Raw genomic sequence first — 19,503 nt, 5'->3', positions numbered from 1 at the left:
GTGCAGAGGTGGTGGCTGCTCCAGTTTGAGGGGTGCAAGGTGGGTGTTTGGGGTGCAGCACAGGCTGGGCTGGGGGTGCTGGGGGTGCAGAGGGGATGTTGGGGTGCTGATAGCATCTCCCGCCGGCCACGCTTGCCCAAGGGCCATTTCCTTTCCAACGGCCGCGGCCCCCTGGTCCGGCCTGGCCGTTTGCCCACAGACCCCACTGAGCCCCCCTAAATCTCCCATCGCCATGACCAGCCCCCCGGCCTGCAGCTGAGCATCCACAGCCCCCCCGAGGACTCTGCACCCCAATCCTTATCTCCATGCCCTGTGCACGCCTGCACCCCAACGCCTCCAGCCCCTGCACCCCAATTTCCCTGAGCCCCTGCACTGTCAACCTGCACCCCAAACTCTCACAGCCCCCTCCCCACACACTGTGCGCCCCTGCACCCCAATTTCCCTGAGCCCCTGCACTGTCAACCTGCACCCCAAACTCTCACAGCCCCCTCCCCACACCTTGTGCACCTCTGCACCCCAACCCCTCCAGCCACTGTACCCCAACCTCCCTGAGCCCCTGTACTACCAACCTGCACCCCCAACACCCACAGCCCCCTCCCCACACCCTGCACCCCAAACCCCATAGCCCCCTCCCCACACCCTGCACCCCAAATGCCCACAGCCCCCTCCCCACACCCTGCACCCCAAACCCCACAGCCCCTCCCCTGGACCAAGCCCACCCCAGGCTGTGGCACTGGCTGGGCAGGGCGCTGACAGAGCCCTCCTGGGGTGTCCCCCACCATGTCCCCAACAGTTGGTGGTTGGGGATGTCACAAGGCTGTGGTTGGGGGCACGTGTCCCTGTCACCAATATAAGGGTGGCACTGGGCACAGCCCCACAAGACCCAGGTGAGGAGCGGAGAGAGGAACACGGGGGTGGGCTCAGCCCTCAGCTGCCAGGGCTGGGGGGTTCCTCAGTCTGTCACTGGGGTGCCCAGGGTGGGGGGGGCATGGTGGGGGACAGAATGGCACAGGATAGCCAGGGGAGGGAGTGACCCAAGGGTGGGAAGTGAGGAACTGGGCAGATGGTGGACACAGGAGGGCTGGGGTCTCTGGGGGTGGCAGAGGGGACGGGGCATGGGGTGGCAATGGGGATGGAGGAGGGACAGTGGGGATATGGGGGGTTTCCGAGGGGACATGGGGAGGACAGGGTGATGCTGGGGGTGGCACTGGGGGTGGCAGAGGGGATGGGGCATGGAGTGGCACTGGGGATGGCAGAGGGACAGTGGGGATATGAAGGGTTTCTGAGGGGACATGGGGAGGACAGGGTGACGCTGGGGGTGGCAGGGGATGTTCCCAGGGTGGCTGAGTGTGATGGCACTCTGGGATCTCCCAAGGGTGCTAGTGGTGTCCCCAGTGTCCCTGTGCCATGCGGCCCTGCCTGCTGATTGCTCTGGCCCTGCTGGGCACAGTTCCTGTCAGCCACTCCGGTGAGTGTCCCCCACATCCCCACCTGCTCCCGGGGACATCTTGGGGACACCCCTGATCCCAGGGTGACCCAGCCAGTGTCCCCAGCTCTTGCCAGCCCTGCGGTGGAGGATGAGGAGGACATGACGGAGTTGGAGATGCCTGAGGAGTTCAGCGGGTGCCGGGGGGGCAGTGACAAGCAGGCACCCGGTGTCCCCAGCATGCCGGGCACCGCCACCTGCCGCTACGTCATCATCCCCCGCTGCCGGAGCTTCCGCCATGCCCAGGTGGGATGGGGTGGGCTGGGCTGGGAGGGGGCTCAGCCTGGGGGCATCGGTGCCCACCCTGACAGCCGTGTCTCTGCAGCGCATCTGTGCCCGGCGCTACTGTGGGCGCCTGGCCTCGATCCACGATTCCCGCACCAACACCTTCCTGCTGCTCCTGGCGCGCCGGCACACCAATGCCGGCCTGGTCTGGATCGGTGCCGTCAGCAAGCCCGCAGTAAGGACCCCGCCTCGCGCCCCCCACCCTGCCCTCGGGGCACCCTGTCTCCTCCCAGTGACCCCAGTGCCCACCCCGGGTGTCCCAGCCCCGTGCCACGACTCCCAGTGCACAACCTGGGTTCCCCGATCCCATTCCCAGTGCTCTCCGTGCCCACCAAGAGAGCCACAACTCCACCTCAGTGCCCACCTGGCTGCAACAGCCTTGTCCCAGTGTCCCTATGGCCCACCCTGCATGTCCCGTTCCCATCCCACTGTCCCCCAGTGCTGGCAGTCCCCACACCCTTTCTCCCCTGGCAGGTGCCATACCCGAACTGCCACTGGACTGACCGGAGCCCCTGGAACTACAGCCGGTGGGTGCGGGGGCACCCCCTGCCCGGCCGCCGCTTCTGCACCGCCCTCTGCACCAACAGTCAGTGGGGGCTCCGGGGGGCCAGGGGGGCGCTGGGGGGCTCGGGATGGGGAGGTGACACTGGGGGGCTGGTGTAAGGTATCTGGGGCTGCAGGGGTCCCTGGGGGTGGGGGTGTGGTGGGCAGGCCATGGGCTGATCCCCCCTCTTCTCTCCCCAGATGGGCTCTGGAGGAGCGTGCGCTGCAAGAGGCAGCTGCCCTTCATCTGCGAGATATGAGGGGCTCAGTCCCCCCGAGTCCTCCCCTACTGCTGTTCCCCTACAGGGGGCTGCACCCCCTCCCTCAGAGTACAATAAAGTCTTGCTGTCAGCACGCACTTGGTGTTTGGGCAGGGCCAGGCTGGGTGCACCCAGGGCGGGCACAGAGGGGTTTTGGAGGTGTCGCTTCTTTCCTGCACAGCTCCTGTGTGGGCAATGGCAGTGGCAGGGTCCCCTCTTCAAGGATCTCCCTGATCCTTGCCCACAGCCCAGGAGAAGAGTCAGGACTCTGAACTGAACAGCAAGGTTTTATTGTCTGTGGCAGTGGCACCACGAGCTGGACCCGTTGCCCTGTGTCCGGGGCCATACACGAGCAGGGCGGAGGGGCAGGGGGGGCTTGTACCCACCCCCAGGCCCTGGGGGACCAAGGGGATGGGGTACAATGGGGGGTTGGGGAGATAGGGACCCTGCAAGCTCGTACAAAGTGCATAGGTGTGTGTGTGTGTGTGTGTGTGTGTGTGTGTGTGTGTGTGTGTGTGTGTCCCCAAGGGAGGGGACAGCCCTGGTCCAGGGACAGCGGGCTTCAGCGTCGGAGTGAGCCTGGAAGTGACACAAGGGGAAGGAGTGAGGACCCTGCAGGGCCCCCCCAGGGATGACCCAGCCCGGGAGGACCCAGCCAGAGCACAGAGGAGGGAAGGGGCTACCGCCAGCAGTGCAGACATGGGGAAGCCTGAGCTGGGGGCTGTCCCCAGCACTGCATGAAATCCCACACTCACCCTGCTCAAGGCTTCTTCCTTTTCAGCTTCAGGGCCTGCAGCCAGTGGGGGGGAGAGGCCTCGGATCTGGTGTATTGGCAGAGTTTCTGCATGAGCCCCCCAAAACCAGTCCTGGGAGCCAGACTGACCCCTCAGCCCCCCCTTTCCCCTTCTGCCTCCATGAGGAGGATCCTGGCCCCACACTCACCCTGAGGATTTCTCTGGCTTGGGGGGCAGGGCTGGGGGTTTCCCACTCACACCAGGGATCTTGCAGGACTTGGAGCGCTGCACATGGGGGTCTTTAGGAGGGGTCCCCTTGCTGTCCCCTGATGATGCCCCCTCCTCGGCTGAGCGGTTGCGACCCCTCAGCTTGGCCTGGGGGCAGAGAGAGAGGTCAGGGAGAAGCACAGTGCTCTGTCCCCCAAATCCCGCCACTGCCTTCTCCCTGTCTTTAGCCAGGCCCCAGCTCCACCCTGCCCTAGTCTCCCTGTGTTCCACCCTGCAGCCACGAGTCCAAGGGACTCACCTTGATGGCAGAGGCACTGAGGCCAGGAAAAAGCGGCACCTTAACCCCCCTGCCCGAGGATGAGCCGCGCATCCGCCGGCTCCGGGGCTCCTCCGCTGCCTCCTCGTCGGAGGACACTGCTGGGGCTGGCCGGGGCTCTGTGGGGACATAGGGACAGTGTCACCACGACACTGTGCCAGGACAGACACCCTGCTCCCACCCCCATCCCCACTGGGCTCACCTGTGGAGTCCTGGAAGATCCAGCTCTCCCCCTCGCTGGTGGTGGGGCGCAGGGATGGTGCCCGGTGCTGGCGCTTGCGGCCCAGGCTGGCCTTGCAGCGGAACACGCTGCTGTCCAGGAGCTCCGTGTCCTGCTGAGCCCAGGGGACAGGTCACAGCTGGCACAGGGAGCCCAGAGACCCCCCACCCCAGCCAGCACACCCACAGCCCCCACAGCAGTGCTGGGGGCCCCCAATCCATGGCTGTCCCTGGAGGCAGCAGGGTCTGAGAGCCCCATCCACAGACATATGCTGTGTCCCAGGCCATACAGGGTGACTGGAATGACCCCACTTCCACTCACCTCCAGAAGAGGAAATTCCTGCCCCTGCTCCACGGACCCCTCGGGCTGGGGGGTAGTCAGTGAGAGCCGCTGCTCCCCCAGCTCAAGGAGCTCTCTTCATCTGGGTGGTCCGAGGGCTGTTCCTCACTTCCTGTGTCCATTGGGATCCCACTGACAGCCTCTGGCAGCAGAAGGGGGACCGTGGGGCTCTGTGAGGCAGTGGCTGGTTCAGAGGGATGCCTCTCCTCCTCAGAGTGGCTGGGTGACTCACTCCAGGGGGGCTCCACAGCCAAGCAATCAGCTGGAACGTCACCCATCAAAGGGCTGGGGGCTAACCTGCTTGGGGAACAAAATCCCAGAGTTGCTCTAGCCCCAGGTAACATAAGCCCTGCCCCAAACCCCTCAGTCTGACACAGGGGAAGCTGCTCCCTCTCTGCCACCGCCGGTGCCCTCCTTACCCGTGCTCTGCGCCAGTGTCCCCTCCCACGCTCCGCTCCCCCGCACCAAGGTCCCGGCTGCGGGCGGCACAGCGGGCGCTGAAGGCACTCGCCCACTCCTGGCGCCTGGCCTCAGCATCCTGTGGCTCCACACTCCAGCTGTCCAGGTCCTGGCTCCAGCGGGCATTGCCCATGTCCAGAGAGAGATCCCTGTGCAAGCGTGCCCGGGGCTGTGGCAGGACCCCGGACATGGAGCCATCCAAGGCTCCGGCACTGCAGGGATCTGGCACCCGCTCTGTGCCAATGACACCGAACTGGCTCTGGCACTCAGCTGCTCCAAGCTCCCCAGCCCAGTCCCTGCTGCCAGAGCTGCGACGCTCCTGCTGGTGGGCACTGCTCCAGGTGGGCTCCTGGGCTGGGGGCTCGGGGCGGTGGGAGCTGGGCATGTCCTGCTCACCAACCCTGCCCAGCCCGCTCTGTCCGATGCTGCCCTCACTGGGCCAGCTCAGCCGGGCTGGGACCCGCTCCCGCTCTTCCTCCCTGGGGGTCACAGAGCTGTGCTGCCCATCCTGGGCTGCTCCACTGGGGCTCAACTCTCTGTCCTGCGCCTCCATATCCCTGGTGCTGGATGTGTCATCCCAGACACTTCTGCTGGGGCTGAACTCCCCGTTCTGGGTCTCCGTGTCTCCAGTGCTGTGCCTGCCATCCCTGGCTGCTCTGCTGGATGTGAATTCACTGTCCTGGGTCTCCATGTCCTTGCTGCTGGATCTGTCACCCCAGGCTGCTCCGCTGGGACTGAACTCATGGGTTTCCAAAGCCCTGGTACTGCATTCACTGGCTTCAGCCAGCCTACTGGGGCTGAACTCCCGGTCCTGGCTCTCCATCTCCTTGCTGCTGGATCTGTCATCCCAGGCTGGCCTACTGGGGCTGAACTCCTGGTCCTGGCTCTCCATCTCCTTGGTGCTGGATCTGTCATCCCAGGGTGGTCTGCTGGGGCTGAACTCTTGGTCCTGGCTCTCCATGTCCCTGCTGCTGGATCTGTCACCCCAGGCTGGTCTGCTGGGGCTGAACTCCTGGTCCTGGCTTTTTGTTTCCCTGTATTCACCAGTCCAGGCTGGTCTCCTGGGGCTGAACTCCCTGTCCTGGCTTTCCATGTCCCTGATTTCACCAGTCCAGGCCGGCCGGCTGGGGCTGAACTCCCTGTCCTGGCTCTCCATGTCCCTGGGGTTATACCTCCTATCCCAGGCTGGCCGGCTGGGGCTGAGCTCCTTATCTGGGCTGTCCCCAGTGCTGGATCTGCCAGCCCAGCCCAGTGTTAAATTCTCCTCCTTGCTCCCAGCATCCTGGCTGCTGTATTTACTGGCCCAGTCTGGGGTGAGCTCCCTGTCCTTCATCTCCGTGTCCCTGTCGCTGTACCTGTCTGCCCAGGTAGGCTGCCCGGAGCGTGGCTCCTTGTCCAGCTGCCGGACGTGTCCCGTGCCAAGGCCACTGCCCCAGTTGGCCTGTCTGGAGCCAAGCTCCTCCGTGCTGCCATAGCCCTGGCCCCACTCAGCTGTGCTGGCACTGAAGTCTGGATCCTGTGGGGAGCTCTTTGCAGTGCCAAGGGACCGGGACCAGTCGCTGCAGCCCAGTTTCGTGTCCCCCATCAGCTCCGCTGCTCTGTAGTCACTGCTCCAGCTCTCACAGGCAGTGCTGTCCTTGTTGCTGTGGTTGCTGTCCCAGCTGGATTTGGTCCCAAATTCCTGGTCCTGCTTGGTCTCAACAGGCCAGTCTCTCTCCCTGGATGCACCTGGGTGGATCCAGTCAAAGGTGCTGTCCTGGCGAGGGTGGCCAATGCCGAACTCACTGCACAGGTCCTTCCGTGACCAGCCCAGCAGGTTCTGGTGGAATAAAGGGGACAGGAGTCAGAGGGGGAAAAGAGGTTAGAAAGGAGAGGAGTTTGAAGGGAGTGCAGCTCTGGCTCCCACAGCAGCGGAGCTGGGGAGGAGGGGAACACCTCAGGGGCACAGTGGAGGTCATCCCAGGGAAGGGGCAGACCCCACCCCCTGTCCCTGAGGAACACCTCAGAGACACAGCACTGCGGGGCTCATCCCAGGGAGGGGGCAGACCCCACCCCCTGCCCCTCAGCACACAGTCCTGCTCAGCCTCCACCGACCCCCACCCATCCTGTTTCATCCCACTGCTCCAGGGAGGGCAGGGAGGAGAAGCCCAGCCCACACCAACCCCACAGAGCCCCCACACCCCTCACCTCTGGAGAGCTGTGGACCCCAGGTGACTCCAACAGCTCTGTCAGCCAGCCCGGGTCAGTGTGGGGGTCAGGCTCCTGCGAGGGTTTTTCAGCCTGGCCTGGGCCCCCAGGACCCTGCAGGCTCTTGGGGCCATCACCTGCCCAGGCTGAGTCAGCTGGAGCAGCTGGATCTGGTGGGGCTGGATCCAGGGGGGCAGCTATGGTAAGGCTGGGCTGGGTGGGGGACTCAGGCTCAGCTGGCTGCTGGCCAGGCTCTGTCACATGAAGTGGGGAGTGGGGCATGGGAGCATCCTGCTCTGCCTCCCTTTCCTCCTCCTCTGCTGAGTGCTCAGCCTCTTGCTGTGCCACGGGACCCCCTGGGCATGGAGCCCCTTCTGCCTGCTGGCTGCCAGGTCCTTCAGCCCTGCTGTCCCTTGGAGGGCTGGGGGCTGCAGCCTCCCCATCGGACTCCCCCTCTTCGGAGAGCCCTGAGTCGGGCGTCTCCCGGATGGGGGAGCGGGGAGGGAAGGCTGGCAAGCGTGCCCCCCGCGATGGGAACGTCCACTCAAAGGACTGGGAAAGGCTCCAGCCCGACTCGCTGCCCAGGGAGGGCTCTGACTGGAGGTCTCCAGCCCGGTGCAGGGCACTCAGTGAGCCCCCCAGCTCCCCCAGGCCCTGCCCCGTGGGTGGGGGCCGCAGCACTCCCTCTGAGGAGCGCCGGAGCCCCACATCCCGGGGAGGGGGGTTGAAATCAGGACCCTCATAGAGCCGTGGGGACACTGTGGAGTCATCAGGTCCCTCTGGGGAGCCTGGGGGACGAGAGGCTTTGGCAAGGGGTGGGCTGGGGGGGCCCAGGTACTCAGCAGCAGCCTCGGGAGAGCCGGGGGGGCAGGTGACTCGTGGGGGCAGTTCAGGAGTGCCAGGGGGGCTGGCAGTGCCAGGGGATCCCTCCCCTGGAGTGTGTGGGGAGCCAGGGGAACGAGAGATGCTGAGCTGGGGATCGGTGGCCGAGGGAGCGCCCGGGGCCTGGATGGAGGTGACAGGGACCTCGACTGGAGGCCGAGTGGGGGATTCAGGGGAGCCAGGGGGCAGTGTGGGAGAGTCAGGGACCAGGAGCTCAGGGGGGGCATCAGGGGAGCCAGGGGCTGGGGCAGAGGGCTCAGCAGGCTGGAAAGGAGCTCCTGGGGCTGGAGCTGGGCAGTTGGGGGGCCTTGGGGAGCCTGGAGGTCCGAGGGCACCCAGCTGTAGAGTGGAAAGCTGTGGAAAAAAGCCAGCAGGGGGTCATGTCACTCAAGAGGCACGTCCAACCATCATCCATCCAAAAGCCAGCCCCCCAAAGCTCTGGAGGGTCCCTCCCTGCAGCCCTGCTCTCCTCCCTGCACCCGGGGCAGGAAGTGCCCATGCTGCGTGCCAGAACCAGGCTGCTCCCGTGTGACTCAGCCAGGGCGGCGCCCGGCGCCCCAGCCCTGCTCCCTGCCCGGCCCCCTGCAGCCCCCAGAGCACCTGGACAGACGGAGACAAGAAATGAAGCAGGAAGAAGTCAGAACCCCCAGCACAGCCCCCTGCCCTGCCTGTGGCTGGCACCCCCCTGCCCAGCAGTGTGAGGTTTGCCCCCTTGCTGGGGTGACCTGGTGCCGCTGCCCAGGCTGCCACCCGCAGTGTCACCACGGCCCGGTGTCCCGGTCACCGCCCTGAGTGAGCGCGGCACAGGGAAAGGGGCTGGCGAGGTGCCCGTGGGGCCTGCCCTGCCACATACCTGCCGGGTCACCGAACCCCAGCTGGTGACTCACGGCTGCTCCCTGCCCACGCCTGGCACTGCTGCTGGCACACGCCACCCCCACAGCCCCGGGCCCCACAGCGGGCTTTCGGCACAGGGGGCCCTGGCCCCCATCAGGAAGGGACAGCCAGCACCCCAAGGAGAAAGGAGAGACACGCACCCCGCAGAGAGGGAGCCCCGGAGGAGACAGGAGAGCCCCGAAGGAGAGAGCCCAGGAGCGGAGCCGCCATGGCGCCGGAGGGCGAGGCCAGCACTCACGTCAGGAGGGGATGGCGGCCTCCGGCGTCCACAGGGGTCCCCGGCACAGCTCGGCCCGGCTGGGGGGGAGCTGCTGTGGAGAGAGAAGGGGAAGGGGGGTAAATCCCACTGTGTGCTTCAGTGCTATTCGCCCACCACCCTTCACGGATGCAGGGTACAAGGGGTCAGGCCCTGCCACAGCTGCACAGTCTCCAGCTTGGGCTGCGAGGGGAAGGAGGCAAAGCGGCCCCGGCTCCCCTTCCGGAAAGTTTTCGGTCCTTTGGGAGCGAGTTTCTCACACTGTGGCTCACAGCAGCCCCCGCCCAGCTCTCCCTGAGGTGCCCGGCTCTCGGGATCGTGGCCAAGCCCTGGCCCTAGCCCAGGACATCCTGCAGCTGGGAGTCCTGCCGATCTGACTGCTCCCTGTGCCCTGCCATGGCCCAGCAGGGAAAAAATAGCAAGGCTGGAAAATCAGGAGCATTTCCTGGGGGACCGACCCTGTCTGTAACTCCCAGCCCAGGGGCTGGCTCAGAGCCCGCCCACAGGCTGCTCCTGGCCCGGGACAGCCCATTCTGTGGTTGGCACCAGCCACCCCGGCCTTCCCACGGAGGCAGCTCGAGGCACTGCGGCTCGGGAGGAACCTGGGCCCCGTGCCGGCGACCAGACCTCAGCTCCGTTACATTCACAAGCCTGGGATGGCTCGGAGCGATATCCCCTGTTCCCACTGCCACTCCTCCCGGCGTCGGTCCCTGTGCCCTCACCTCATCTCAGCCACAGGGTGTCCATCATCCCCCATTCCCAGCTCGCCTGCCGTAGGTCGGGGCATCTGCGGGGCTTCGCCGGCAGGGTCTCCGTCTGCCTCCCCGCTGGGACGCTTCCGGAACGCAACAAAGGTCTTGGAGCCGAAGCGGGAGGAGGGGTCGGTGCAGAAGGGCGACAGCCAGGCCCGGTCCGGGCTGCCCGGGCCCTCCCTGCTGTCCATCTTGGCCAGGATCTCCTCCACGGTGGTGCCCGGGAACCGCTCCGGCCTGGCAGCCACCGGCACCGGCGTCACCTTGAAGGGCGCCGGGCCCTTGCGCGAGGGGGTTGGCGGGGCTGGCGGCACCTCCTCCTCGGTGCCCGTGACCGAGGGCGACGAGGGCCCATTCCCGTTGGGGGTCTCGGGTGATCTGACAGTGAAGGAGGGGCGCCGGAGGGGCCCCCCCGCGCCGGCCCCGCTGTAGGGCTGGGGCCCGGCCAGGCGGTTCATCTTCTCGGCCGAGGGCAGCTCGGGCCGGGGGTGCCGCGGGCCCGGCGTGGCGGGCGGCACCGGGGGCTTGGCGGGCACGGCCGGCTTGGGCAGCACGCGGGGCTTGGGCCGCACCGGGGGCTTGGGGCGTGCGCTGCCTGCAGAGAGCAAGGGAGGGGGACGGGGTCAGCGGAGTGCTGCGGCCCCCCAAACCAGGAACAGCCCTCGGGGGGCCGCCCCAGCAGCCCCCCCGCCGCGGTGTCCCCCAGCCCGGGGTACTGACCTTTATCGGGGCTGCCAGCCAGCCCGGCCCCCGCGGTGCCGGCAGGGGAGGCGCAGGGCACGGCGGGGGGCAGGGGCTGCGGCTGGGAGGCCATGGTGACGCAGGGAAGTGGGGGGCTCAGCACGGGGTCAGCCCCTGGTGAGAGAGGGAGAACGGTTTTGGGGAGCGCTCCGAGCCTGGGGGAACCCAACCACCCTGTGAGGCCCCGTGCCAAGCCCTGTCCAGCTGTGCCAAACGGTGATCACACCGCGGTGCCACCCTTAGTACATTGGCCCCGGCTCACCTGAGCCAGCCTGGCCCCAGCAGCAGAGCCAGACACGGTCCCAACCCCCCCGTAACCACAGGGACCCCACACGACACCCCCTAACGCCGCGGGGCCGCTCCTGTATCTGTGTGACCCTGCGCTAACCTGTCCCAGCACACACGTGTCACTCTCACCGACCTTCGCCAAACCCCCAGCGCCGAGCTGGCCCCCACTTTGCCCCGATCCCCATCTGAGCTCCCTGCCCAGGTCACTCCCGGTCCCTCCGAGCCCCCGGCAGCCCAGGAGGCACCGCCCGGTCCCCCGAGACCCTCGGCCAGCCCCTCTCAGGGGCCGCGGGTGCCCCACTCACCTTCCCCACCGCGGCCTCATGGTCGGGGGCGGGCCGGGGACACACGTGGGGGGCGCAGAGCGGGCGGGGAGGAGGGGTTACTGTCCCCGCGGGTCTCACGCTGCCGCCGCCGCCTCTCCCGTGACTCACCGGGGCTGCGGGGACAGGAAAAACCCGCTCGGTGCCTCCTCCCGGCCCTGCCCTCTCTCCCCTGCCCTCCCCCCCGCCGCCCTCCTCTCCCCGCCTCGCTCCCTCCTGCCCCACCGGGGTCCACCCTCCCCACGACCCCCCCTCCTCTCGCCTTCCACGGGGGAACCGCCGCCACAGCCCACATCTGGCGACCATCCGGCCCGTTTCCCAGCCCGGGATGGTGGCGAGGCCCCGGGATGCGGGTCCAGCCCCCCGGGGTCCTCCGCCAGCGCGGCCTAGCCTCGTTGCCACGGCAACGAAGCCTCCGATCGAGTGGCTGAGTAGGCCGCGACCGCGGCCTAGCGCCGTCCCCATGACAACGAAGCCCCCCACTCAATTCGGGGGTCCCGGGCCCATGTTGCCCGCCGGGGCCGAAGCCGTGTGATCCCCCGGGCGGGCGCCACGGGCCCGGGGGGAATGCCGGTTACCCGTAGCCCCATGCCGGCGGAGAGACCCCCACTCACCCTCCACCGCCGCTGCTCATGCATATTCATGACGGCTTGGCCACGCCCCGGCGGCGGAGCGGGGCGGGGCAGAGCGGCGCCGCGTGGCGGGCGGACCATAGAGAGGGGCGGGCGGAGAGTCCTCCGAAATGGGGGTGGGGGACACGCTGAGAACGTCCAGCACTGTCCCAGTCACCCTCGGGGGCCCAAACAGCCGAGCAGGACCCCTGAACCTCCCCCCGACTGTAAATTATCCCATTCCCGGGGTCCTCCAGGCGCGGGGCGGTAACACGTATTCAGGCGGAGGTTGCTGTGACAATAGAGCCCCCCAGCATGGACCCCACCATCCAGAGTCCCTTGTGCCCACCGGGGACACGCGGCTGGCTCCCGCCCCGGGAGACTCCTGCTTCCCCGTAGCCCCATCCCAGCGGTGCCGGTAAAGGCAGTGGAAGGAGGAGGGAACGGGCAGCCATGGGGTCCCCCAGGGGCTGGTTCCAGACCGGGAATCGGCTGCAATCAACACCGGAGGGTTAACAGGCCTTAATCGGATCAACCCCCTCACGAGGGAGGTAGAAAAACCCCCAAATGGCATCAGGATCGAGCGAGGGGCTGTAATTAGGAGCCCTGATGGCTGAGCAGGGGCTGGGGGCCGCTAATGGAGGGTGGGGAGAGAGTGAAGTCAGCCCTGGAAGCGGTTCAAGGAGGGGAATGAGCTCCCGGATGGCTGCAGGAAGGAAGAAGGGAAGGGGGAGCCAGCCCCACACCCACACAAACACCATCAGTGGGGTTTTTTTTTTTATTCAACCCGAGTTGCCATGTGAACAGACCCAAAATACAAAAAAACAACACCAAAAAAAAACCAACGAGGGAAGGAAAGGAAAGGAGAGAAAGCCAAGTGTTTAGAAAAAATAAATTGATGGAATACAACGTTGAGGGACTGAGGAGGCACCTCCTGCCACCACGGGGTGCTGGGGGGACAGGGGAACCTGGCCCTGCTCCCGGCTGGGAGCCATCCAGAGCCCGGAACCCTGGTCCCTGCCGTGGGGCTGGCCTGCCCAGTCCTCTCCTCTGGGATCCAGCCTGGAGCCAGCTGGGATGGAGCTAATCTGAGCCCGAGGCAGAGTCCTCTGAGCTGGGGGCCGGGCTGGCAGCTCCCTCCTCCTCCGAGTCCTGCAGGCGGGGGACAGAGAGGTCAGCAGGGGACAGTGAAGGCAGGGCAGTATCCCCCACTACAGTGGGGACAGGGTGATGGTGGTGACATGGGGACACACCTAGGGATGTCCCCAAGGACATGAAGTACCACAAGGACCCAGCCTCTCCAGCAGAAACCACCAGGGTGTTCCCCAAGGAAGAGGGGCTGGGGCCCTCCCAGACAGTTGTTCCCCACGGAAAAGGGACCAGGACCTCCCCAGTTGTGACCCCACCTCCTTCTTGCTCTCTGCAGAGGAGCTCTCGTCGCTGGACACAAATTCCTTGCTCTTGAAGCTGTCACTCATGCCCTTAGCCGGGGACTTGGAGGATGAAGACTTGGAGGTGGCACCTTTCTTGTCCCCTTTCCCCTTCACCTGCTTCTCCTGCTTCTTTTTCTTCTTCTTCGACCTCTCCCTGTGTGGGGTTGGGTGAGCAGAGGGCAGAGGAGCCACGTTACCCGGCTGGCCCTGGGAACACCCCGATTTTGGGGGGCCAAGCCCTGGCAGCCCCTTGGCAGCACACTCACCCCCTGTGGCTGTCGGCCTTGCTGCCCACACTGTATTCCTTCATGGCCTTCTCGTAGTCCCGCCTGGCATCTTCCGCCTTCCGATCCCACTCCTGCAGCCAGAGCACATTGTCAGCGAGGCCACCCCTCCTCCTAAACCATCCTCCAGCACCCACCTGCATCCCACCCTGCTCCCACTCCTGATCACCCAGCTCACTAGCCCGAGGATGTCCCCACCCCTACCCAACTCGCCATCTGTTCAACTCCCAGCTCCCAGGAGCAAGGAAGGGCCTTCCACTGCCAGCCTCCCCTCCTGTACCAGGCCCAGCTATACCCTGGGCCTCCCATCCCTCACCTCCTTCTTCTCCTTGGACATGGCCTTCCAGAGCTCCCCAGCCTTCTTGGACAGATCGGTGATGCTGATGCCAGGGTGGTCCGACTTGATCTTCTCCCGGCTGGCATTCAGCCAGAGCATGTAGGCCGACATCGGGCGCTTGGGAGCGTTGGGGTCCTTCCCCTTCTTGCTCTGGGAGGTGGAGAACACCCGTGGAAACCCAATGCACCCCTCACCCAACACCTCAGGAGCAGGCTCTGCTTGCCTCTGCAGCCCCCAGCAATCCAGCTGGGGAGTGGGGCTGAAGGGCCACAGCTGGGGGTCAGGCTGCTAGAGAACAGCCCAACAACAACCAGATAGGCTGGGCATGGCAACAACGTGCCCTTGGGAGAGGCTCGGCCTGGAGCCAGCTGGAGGCAGCAACACCAGGCCAGACACCAGCTCTGGCCAGGGCACTGGTGAGTGCTGCAGAGGCTGAGGTCAGGCAACTCAGGTGGGGCTGTGACCGGCCTGACCCCGCTCCAGGAGCTGGTCCTGTTCCTGCAGGAGCTGGTCCTGCTCCCACAGCAGCCTCACCTCGGGCTGTTTCTTGCGGGGCTTGCGCTCCTTGACGATCTTGGCCTTCTTGGCCGGTTTCTTGTCGTCGCGGTCGCTGTCGCCGTCGCCGCTGGAGGAACTGGCTGAGGCATTGCTGTCAAACCTGCATGGGGGCACCAGCCTCAGAGCTGCCCCCAGACACCAGAGCCCTGAGGCTGCCTGGGCCAGAGCTGCCCTGCTCCCGTTAGCAGCCCTCAGGGGAGTGGCCTTCCACGAACACAGCTCATTGTGTTCTGCTTCCTGCACATTCAGAGCTCTCGTGGCGCCAGGGCTCAGCTTCACAACTCTCACCCATCCTCACCCCAGCCTGGGGCTTTAACCCTCCTCCCAACTGTTCTCTTTCCCAAAAAGTGCAGCCAAGACTTCCCCTGGAGCCCTTCCAGAACTTTCTCATACTGCCTGATGCCATCACAATGAAGTGAGCCCAGAACTGCCCCAGCTGCCCAATATTCCCAAACCCAGGGCTGTACATTCCCAAATCCAGGTGATCCCAGTCATGCTGTGAGCATCTCTCAGTGCTCACACAGCCCTAGAACAGCACCTTCCCATGGGGCTTTTGGATAAAGCCCTGCCTGGCCTCTACTCACTCTTCTGCCACATCATCATCCTCTTCTCCAGGGTTGAAGGATGAGTCTAGAGGACAAAGTGAGGGTTCAGTGTTACAGATCATCATGGGGAGCAGGAGCTGGAGCACCATGGCACTCCCTCACAGCCCCAGCCCTCACCTGTCTCCTCCCCAGAGCCATCACTGCTGTCATTGGCATTCTCCTCCCGGATCTTGCCCTCCTCTTTCATCCTCTCCAAGTAGGCATCGTGCTGGTCCTCATCAGAGTCAGCATATTCATCATAACTCTGCTTCATTCCCTGCAGAGAGGCAGGATGGGAGCTGCTCCCTGTGCTCACCCAGGAACACAGCCCTGGGTGAGCACAGCCTGGGCATGCACAGGCCAGGGCACAGACACAACCATGTTCCCTCCTTCCCCCCTCAGGGCCCCGGAGAGAGAGGGGCAGAGCAGTTATGGGGGTTAGGGGGGCCCCTGCACACCACACTAGGGTTACTGGGTTAGTCAGAGACCACCACAGCCATGCACAGGAAACCTGCACCAGGAGGAGGAGGAGGAGAAAGAGGAAGGGATATCGCACGGACCTTTTTCCTCTACAAGGGCAAGGAGAGAAAAGAGAGGTGAAAAAAGGAGGGAAAAGCAGCTGGATTCTGGGAGAGGGCAGCACCAGTGGGCGTGAGCCCAGCCCTGTGTGCTGATACCTCCTTCAGGCCCCGGTTCTTGATGTTCAGCTTCTTGGCATTGACGAAGTCGAAGAGCTTCCCATATTCCTCCCTGGGGGAGAGGGCACAGTCAGGCTGGGGGTGCCAGGGAGCCCCGGTGGGCACAGCCAGGCTGGCCCACAGCCCACACCCACCTCTCGATGCTGCTGAAGGTGTACTGGGTGCCCTGCTTGGTCTCGATCTCGAAGTCGAAGGAGCGGGTGGTGGTGGTGCCGCGGGCGAAGTTGACAAAGGAGATCTCGTCAAAGCGAATGTGCACGGGGGGCTTGTGCACGTAGATGAAGCCTCTCTCCAGCGGGTACAGCAGCCCTGAGCTGGCCTTGTAGGAGCAGGTGATGCACTGGGCTCCAGAGTGTCTGCAGGACAAACAGTGCTATCCATGGGGACAAACATCCTCCCTGTGCCCAGCCCTGGCAGACAGGCCCTGCTCCCCAGCATCAATCACACACAGAACCCCTTCCCCCAGCCATGGGAACGAGGTGGAAAGGGAAGGACTTTCCCTTCCCTGCAGCTGCTCACCCCTGGAAATTTCCAGGCACGGTGATCTTGCGGTTCACCAGTGCCTTCATCACCCGGCTGACCATCTCATAGAGGGAGCCTGACATGTTCTTGGTGAGCCGCCCCTCAAAGCGCTTCTCCACCTCCTCCCTGTGTGGAGGGAAGGAGGGCAGAGGTGAGAACAGGGTCTGGGGTGTAAGGAGCTCCCTCAGGATCCAGGGAGGGCAGCATGGCATCAGGGAGCTCACTCATTCATGTTGAGGGTCAGGGAGATGTCCTCATCCTTGGAGAAGAGCAGGATCAGGAAGTGGTATCGGGTCTGGCCTTGCTTTATCGGGGGGTCCAGGCTGATCTGGAAAGACAAGAGGAGGTGAAAACACAAAACCCCCCCAGAGCACCCTCAATGCCCTTCCAGGGGAGGGCTGAGCCATTCCCGCTCACCACGAAGAACATCTGGCGCTGGTCCTTGTGCGGGAGCAGGAAGAGGCGCAGCACGGTGGTGTAGGGGATCTTGTAGTCGAAGGTCTTGCCGTGCAGGTGCAGGAAGGTGGGGTAGATGCGGATGTCGTAGCGCCCGCGCGGCGTCAGGCACTGCAGCTCCCGGAAGATGCAGATGGCATCTCCGGTGGCCTGGATCACGTCCGCCTTGGATAGCACGTTCTGGGCGAAGGCCTGCCGGGGGAGTGGTCACAAAGGGTCCCTCGCCGCCAGCCCCCACCCTCCTGCCGGCCCCACGCACCTCCACGGGGTCCACGCCGTCTTCTTGGGTGGGGGGCACGTAGAACCGGACCTCCATGAGGGAGACCTCGGCGTCATCATTCTGGTGGAACTCCAGCGTCACCTCGTTCTTGCCCGTGGTGCACTGGGACACGTTGCTGAGCGGGATCTCGAACACTGGCTGCTCCCCAATGTCGAAGGACAGCAGCTGCCCTGCGGGGACACCACAGCCAGCTGGAGCTGCACCCCACAAATCCCATCTCCAGCCACAGTCTCGCTCCTCTCCTAAAATCCAGCAGTGCCTCTGCTCTCATCACTACATTCCCACCCTCCAAAATCCCCAGGCTTTCTCCCTTCCGGCTGCATCACTGGAAATTGACACTGATCAGAAACAGACAAAAAGGAACTATCTGACCCCATGTGTCCCCGTCCCTGAGCTGAAGGCACATCCACCAGCTTCCCTGGCTCCCTGAAAAATGCCACACATGTGCACATTCCACATCAAGCACAGCCCCCTGGGATTCAGGGCCCTCCTGCTCTCCTGAGATGGCAAATGTCCTCACTGTCTCTGAGGACATCCCAAGAAAACAGCTGCTCCTAAGGGAATGGCTGTGGCAGCAGAACAGCCACACTGGTGGGAACATCCCACCCCAAGGCCTCAGGCTGCCACTGGAACTCACCTCCAAACCTCACTGTGCCCCAGTTCCAGCCCTTCACACACAGATCCTTCTCTGCAAGCTCCAGGCAATAGTGGGCCTTGAAGAAATCTGAGAGCTTGTCAAACTCCTGGGTTGGGAAAGAGAGAGGCAACACCATCAGGAACCAGTAGTGCCCAGAGCCCTGGGTGACACACAGCCCTGGGCATGGAGATGCAGGGGGCAGAACTGCTCTGGGGCTGGCAGGGAGCACAGCCGGATCTGGGACAGGGCCAAGGCAGCGGGAGCAGGGACTCACCGACTCCCGGAACCCGTCATACTTGTAGACGTGGCCGTTCTTGGTGAGCAGCTTGAGGCCGTGCCCCAGCGCCACGCGCCGCCACACGCCCTCGGCCAGCTCCGAGGCCTGGATGTTGTCCACCTTCCCCGTCTTGCTGTTCTTGAAGATGACGCCCTGCCGGCTCAGCCGCAGCCGCCCATCGTTCTGTGGGACAGCTGGGCATGAGGGGACTCGGCCCCATGGAGGAACCACGGCCTCGTTGGGTGCTCCAGGCACCCACACCACCAACTCCCCTCAAATCAGCCACAGCTTCATCCCCCACACCCTCCTCACCGCACAGCATTCGCTCCCCTCATCCACACCCCAACGCTGGGAGTGCCCCTGGGGCCATCCCCGTGTCCCCTCGCTCACCATGGACCCCTTCACCTCCTGGTAGATCTCGTTGAACTCCAGCGTGTCGGCCATGGCGGCTGCGGGGTGTGGGAGGGGACGGGGACGATCTCAGGGGGGTTCAGCAGCCTCCCCAGCCCGGCATGCCCGGGGCAGCGGCACGGGAGTCACTCACGGCAGCTGTGGGAGGACAGCGGGTGAGCCGGGCTGGCGACAGGCTCCTGGCGCTCCCCAGCGCCCCCAAAACCAAACCCCACTCCCCAGGCTGCCCCCGCCCCGGACGCTGCCTCTGACTCACTGACGGGGGCGACCCCCAGCCCACCTCGCCCCTTCCCCAGCCGGGCCGTGGCCCCAGGGCCGCCCCTTCCTGCAGCCCTCGGCCGCCGCTGTGTCATCGCACCTCTCGACTGCCCCCATCCCTGCCCTTCCCGTCCTTCCTGCGGCCTCTCCGCACCCCAAACCATCCACCGCACCCCCGAATTCCTTCCGAGCCCGAGCTCCCAAGCGCCCCCCAGGCTTCCCCCCAAACCCGGGCCTGCCCACCCGCTCCGAGCCCACTTCTATCTCAGGCCCGTTCCCCCATCCCAGCCCGGCCTGCCCTGACTCTGGGTTCTCCCTGCGAGATCCAGACACCCCCCTCCCATCCCCCGGTAAGCCCGCCGGCCCCCCCGCACCGCTGCCGCCGCTTTTCCCGCCTGCGCAGCGCGAACCGCGCGGAGCCGCCGCCGCCGGAAGTCGCTCGGACTTCCGCCATGGCGCCGGTTCCGCGCGTGCGCCACCTGGCGGTTGGGCGGGCCCGTGCAGCGCTCTCCGCCGCACCGGGGGAGGGCCCGCAGTGCCATGGAGGCCCCGCCCACCGAGCGGCCGGGGCGGGGTCAGAGCGGCCGGGACTCCGCCCCCCACCCGCCGCTCTGCCCCGCCCAGAACAATAGAGACAAGGGGGAGAGACCCCATTGGCCAGCACGGGGCGAGCCCCGTGACGTCACCTCTTCTGGGGACACCCCCCTCCCCCAAACCCGGGGCGCCCCAAAGTGTTGGAACGGGACCATGGGGTGACCCAGAGCGGGGCACCCCGGAAACCGCGCGCACGGGGCTCCCTCACCGTCCTCCCCTGCAGGGGTGTCCCCCCAAACCAGGCATCCCCAGTCTGGGGCGCACCCGCCACGTGCATCCCAATGCGGGGCTCCCCGGTGCCCGAATGGGTTCCCCCTTTAGGGGGTAACCCCGGCGAAGGAGCCCGCCTGCACCCCTCCATCCTTCCAGG

The 19,503-nt window shown here is 65.5% G+C and overlaps 3 protein-coding genes across 3 annotated transcripts; 1 reads left to right on the top strand and 2 right to left on the bottom strand.

Moving 5' to 3' along the window:
* The first annotated feature begins 1,272 nt into the window (after window positions 1–1,272).
* On the top strand, window positions 1,273–2,668 carry LOC134419838 (bone marrow proteoglycan-like). The gene is made up of 5 exons (XM_063159445.1): window positions 1,273–1,468; window positions 1,554–1,732; window positions 1,812–1,946; window positions 2,246–2,357; window positions 2,516–2,668. The coding sequence occupies exons 1-5, from the start codon at window positions 1,408–1,410 to the stop codon at window positions 2,572–2,574; spliced, it is 546 nt and encodes a 181-aa protein (XP_063015515.1). The 5' UTR covers window positions 1,273–1,407; the 3' UTR covers window positions 2,575–2,668.
* A 180-nt stretch (window positions 2,669–2,848) lies between these two features.
* TNKS1BP1 (tankyrase 1 binding protein 1) lies at window positions 2,849–11,282 on the bottom strand. Its single transcript, XM_063158368.1, is given in 13 exon segments — window positions 2,849–3,153; window positions 3,330–3,395; window positions 3,517–3,683; window positions 3,835–3,971; window positions 4,055–4,184; window positions 4,394–4,470; window positions 4,473–4,708; window positions 4,831–6,689; window positions 7,058–8,293; window positions 9,072–9,144; window positions 9,812–10,436; window positions 10,562–10,696; window positions 11,176–11,282. Coding segments are annotated over 11 exon segments (4,695 nt in total). The 5' UTR covers window positions 10,656–10,696; window positions 11,176–11,282; the 3' UTR covers window positions 2,849–3,153; window positions 3,330–3,334.
* Window positions 11,283–12,569: 1,287 nt separating this feature from the next.
* On the bottom strand, window positions 12,570–18,962 carry SSRP1 (structure specific recognition protein 1). Its single transcript, XM_063158366.1, has 17 exons — window positions 18,914–18,962; window positions 18,261–18,419; window positions 17,868–18,053; window positions 17,594–17,699; window positions 16,936–17,126; window positions 16,638–16,868; window positions 16,445–16,548; window positions 16,218–16,346; window positions 15,833–16,054; window positions 15,678–15,750; window positions 15,139–15,277; window positions 15,001–15,046; window positions 14,393–14,516; window positions 13,838–14,008; window positions 13,504–13,595; window positions 13,211–13,391; window positions 12,570–12,956 (listed from the first exon to the last, which is right to left on the bottom strand). Exons 2-17 carry the CDS (start codon window positions 18,312–18,314, stop codon window positions 12,888–12,890), a joined length of 2,118 nt encoding a protein of 705 aa, XP_063014436.1. The 5' UTR covers window positions 18,315–18,419; window positions 18,914–18,962; the 3' UTR covers window positions 12,570–12,887.
* Window positions 18,963–19,503: the final 541 nt, after the last annotated feature.

The sequence above is a fragment of the Melospiza melodia genome, chromosome 6, assembly GCF_035770615.1.
Source record: "Melospiza melodia melodia isolate bMelMel2 chromosome 6, bMelMel2.pri, whole genome shotgun sequence".
NCBI lineage: Eukaryota > Metazoa > Chordata > Aves > Passeriformes > Passerellidae > Melospiza > Melospiza melodia.
The sequence above is the reverse complement of the archived record's forward strand: the minus strand, read 5'-3'. Positions and strand labels throughout refer to the sequence as shown.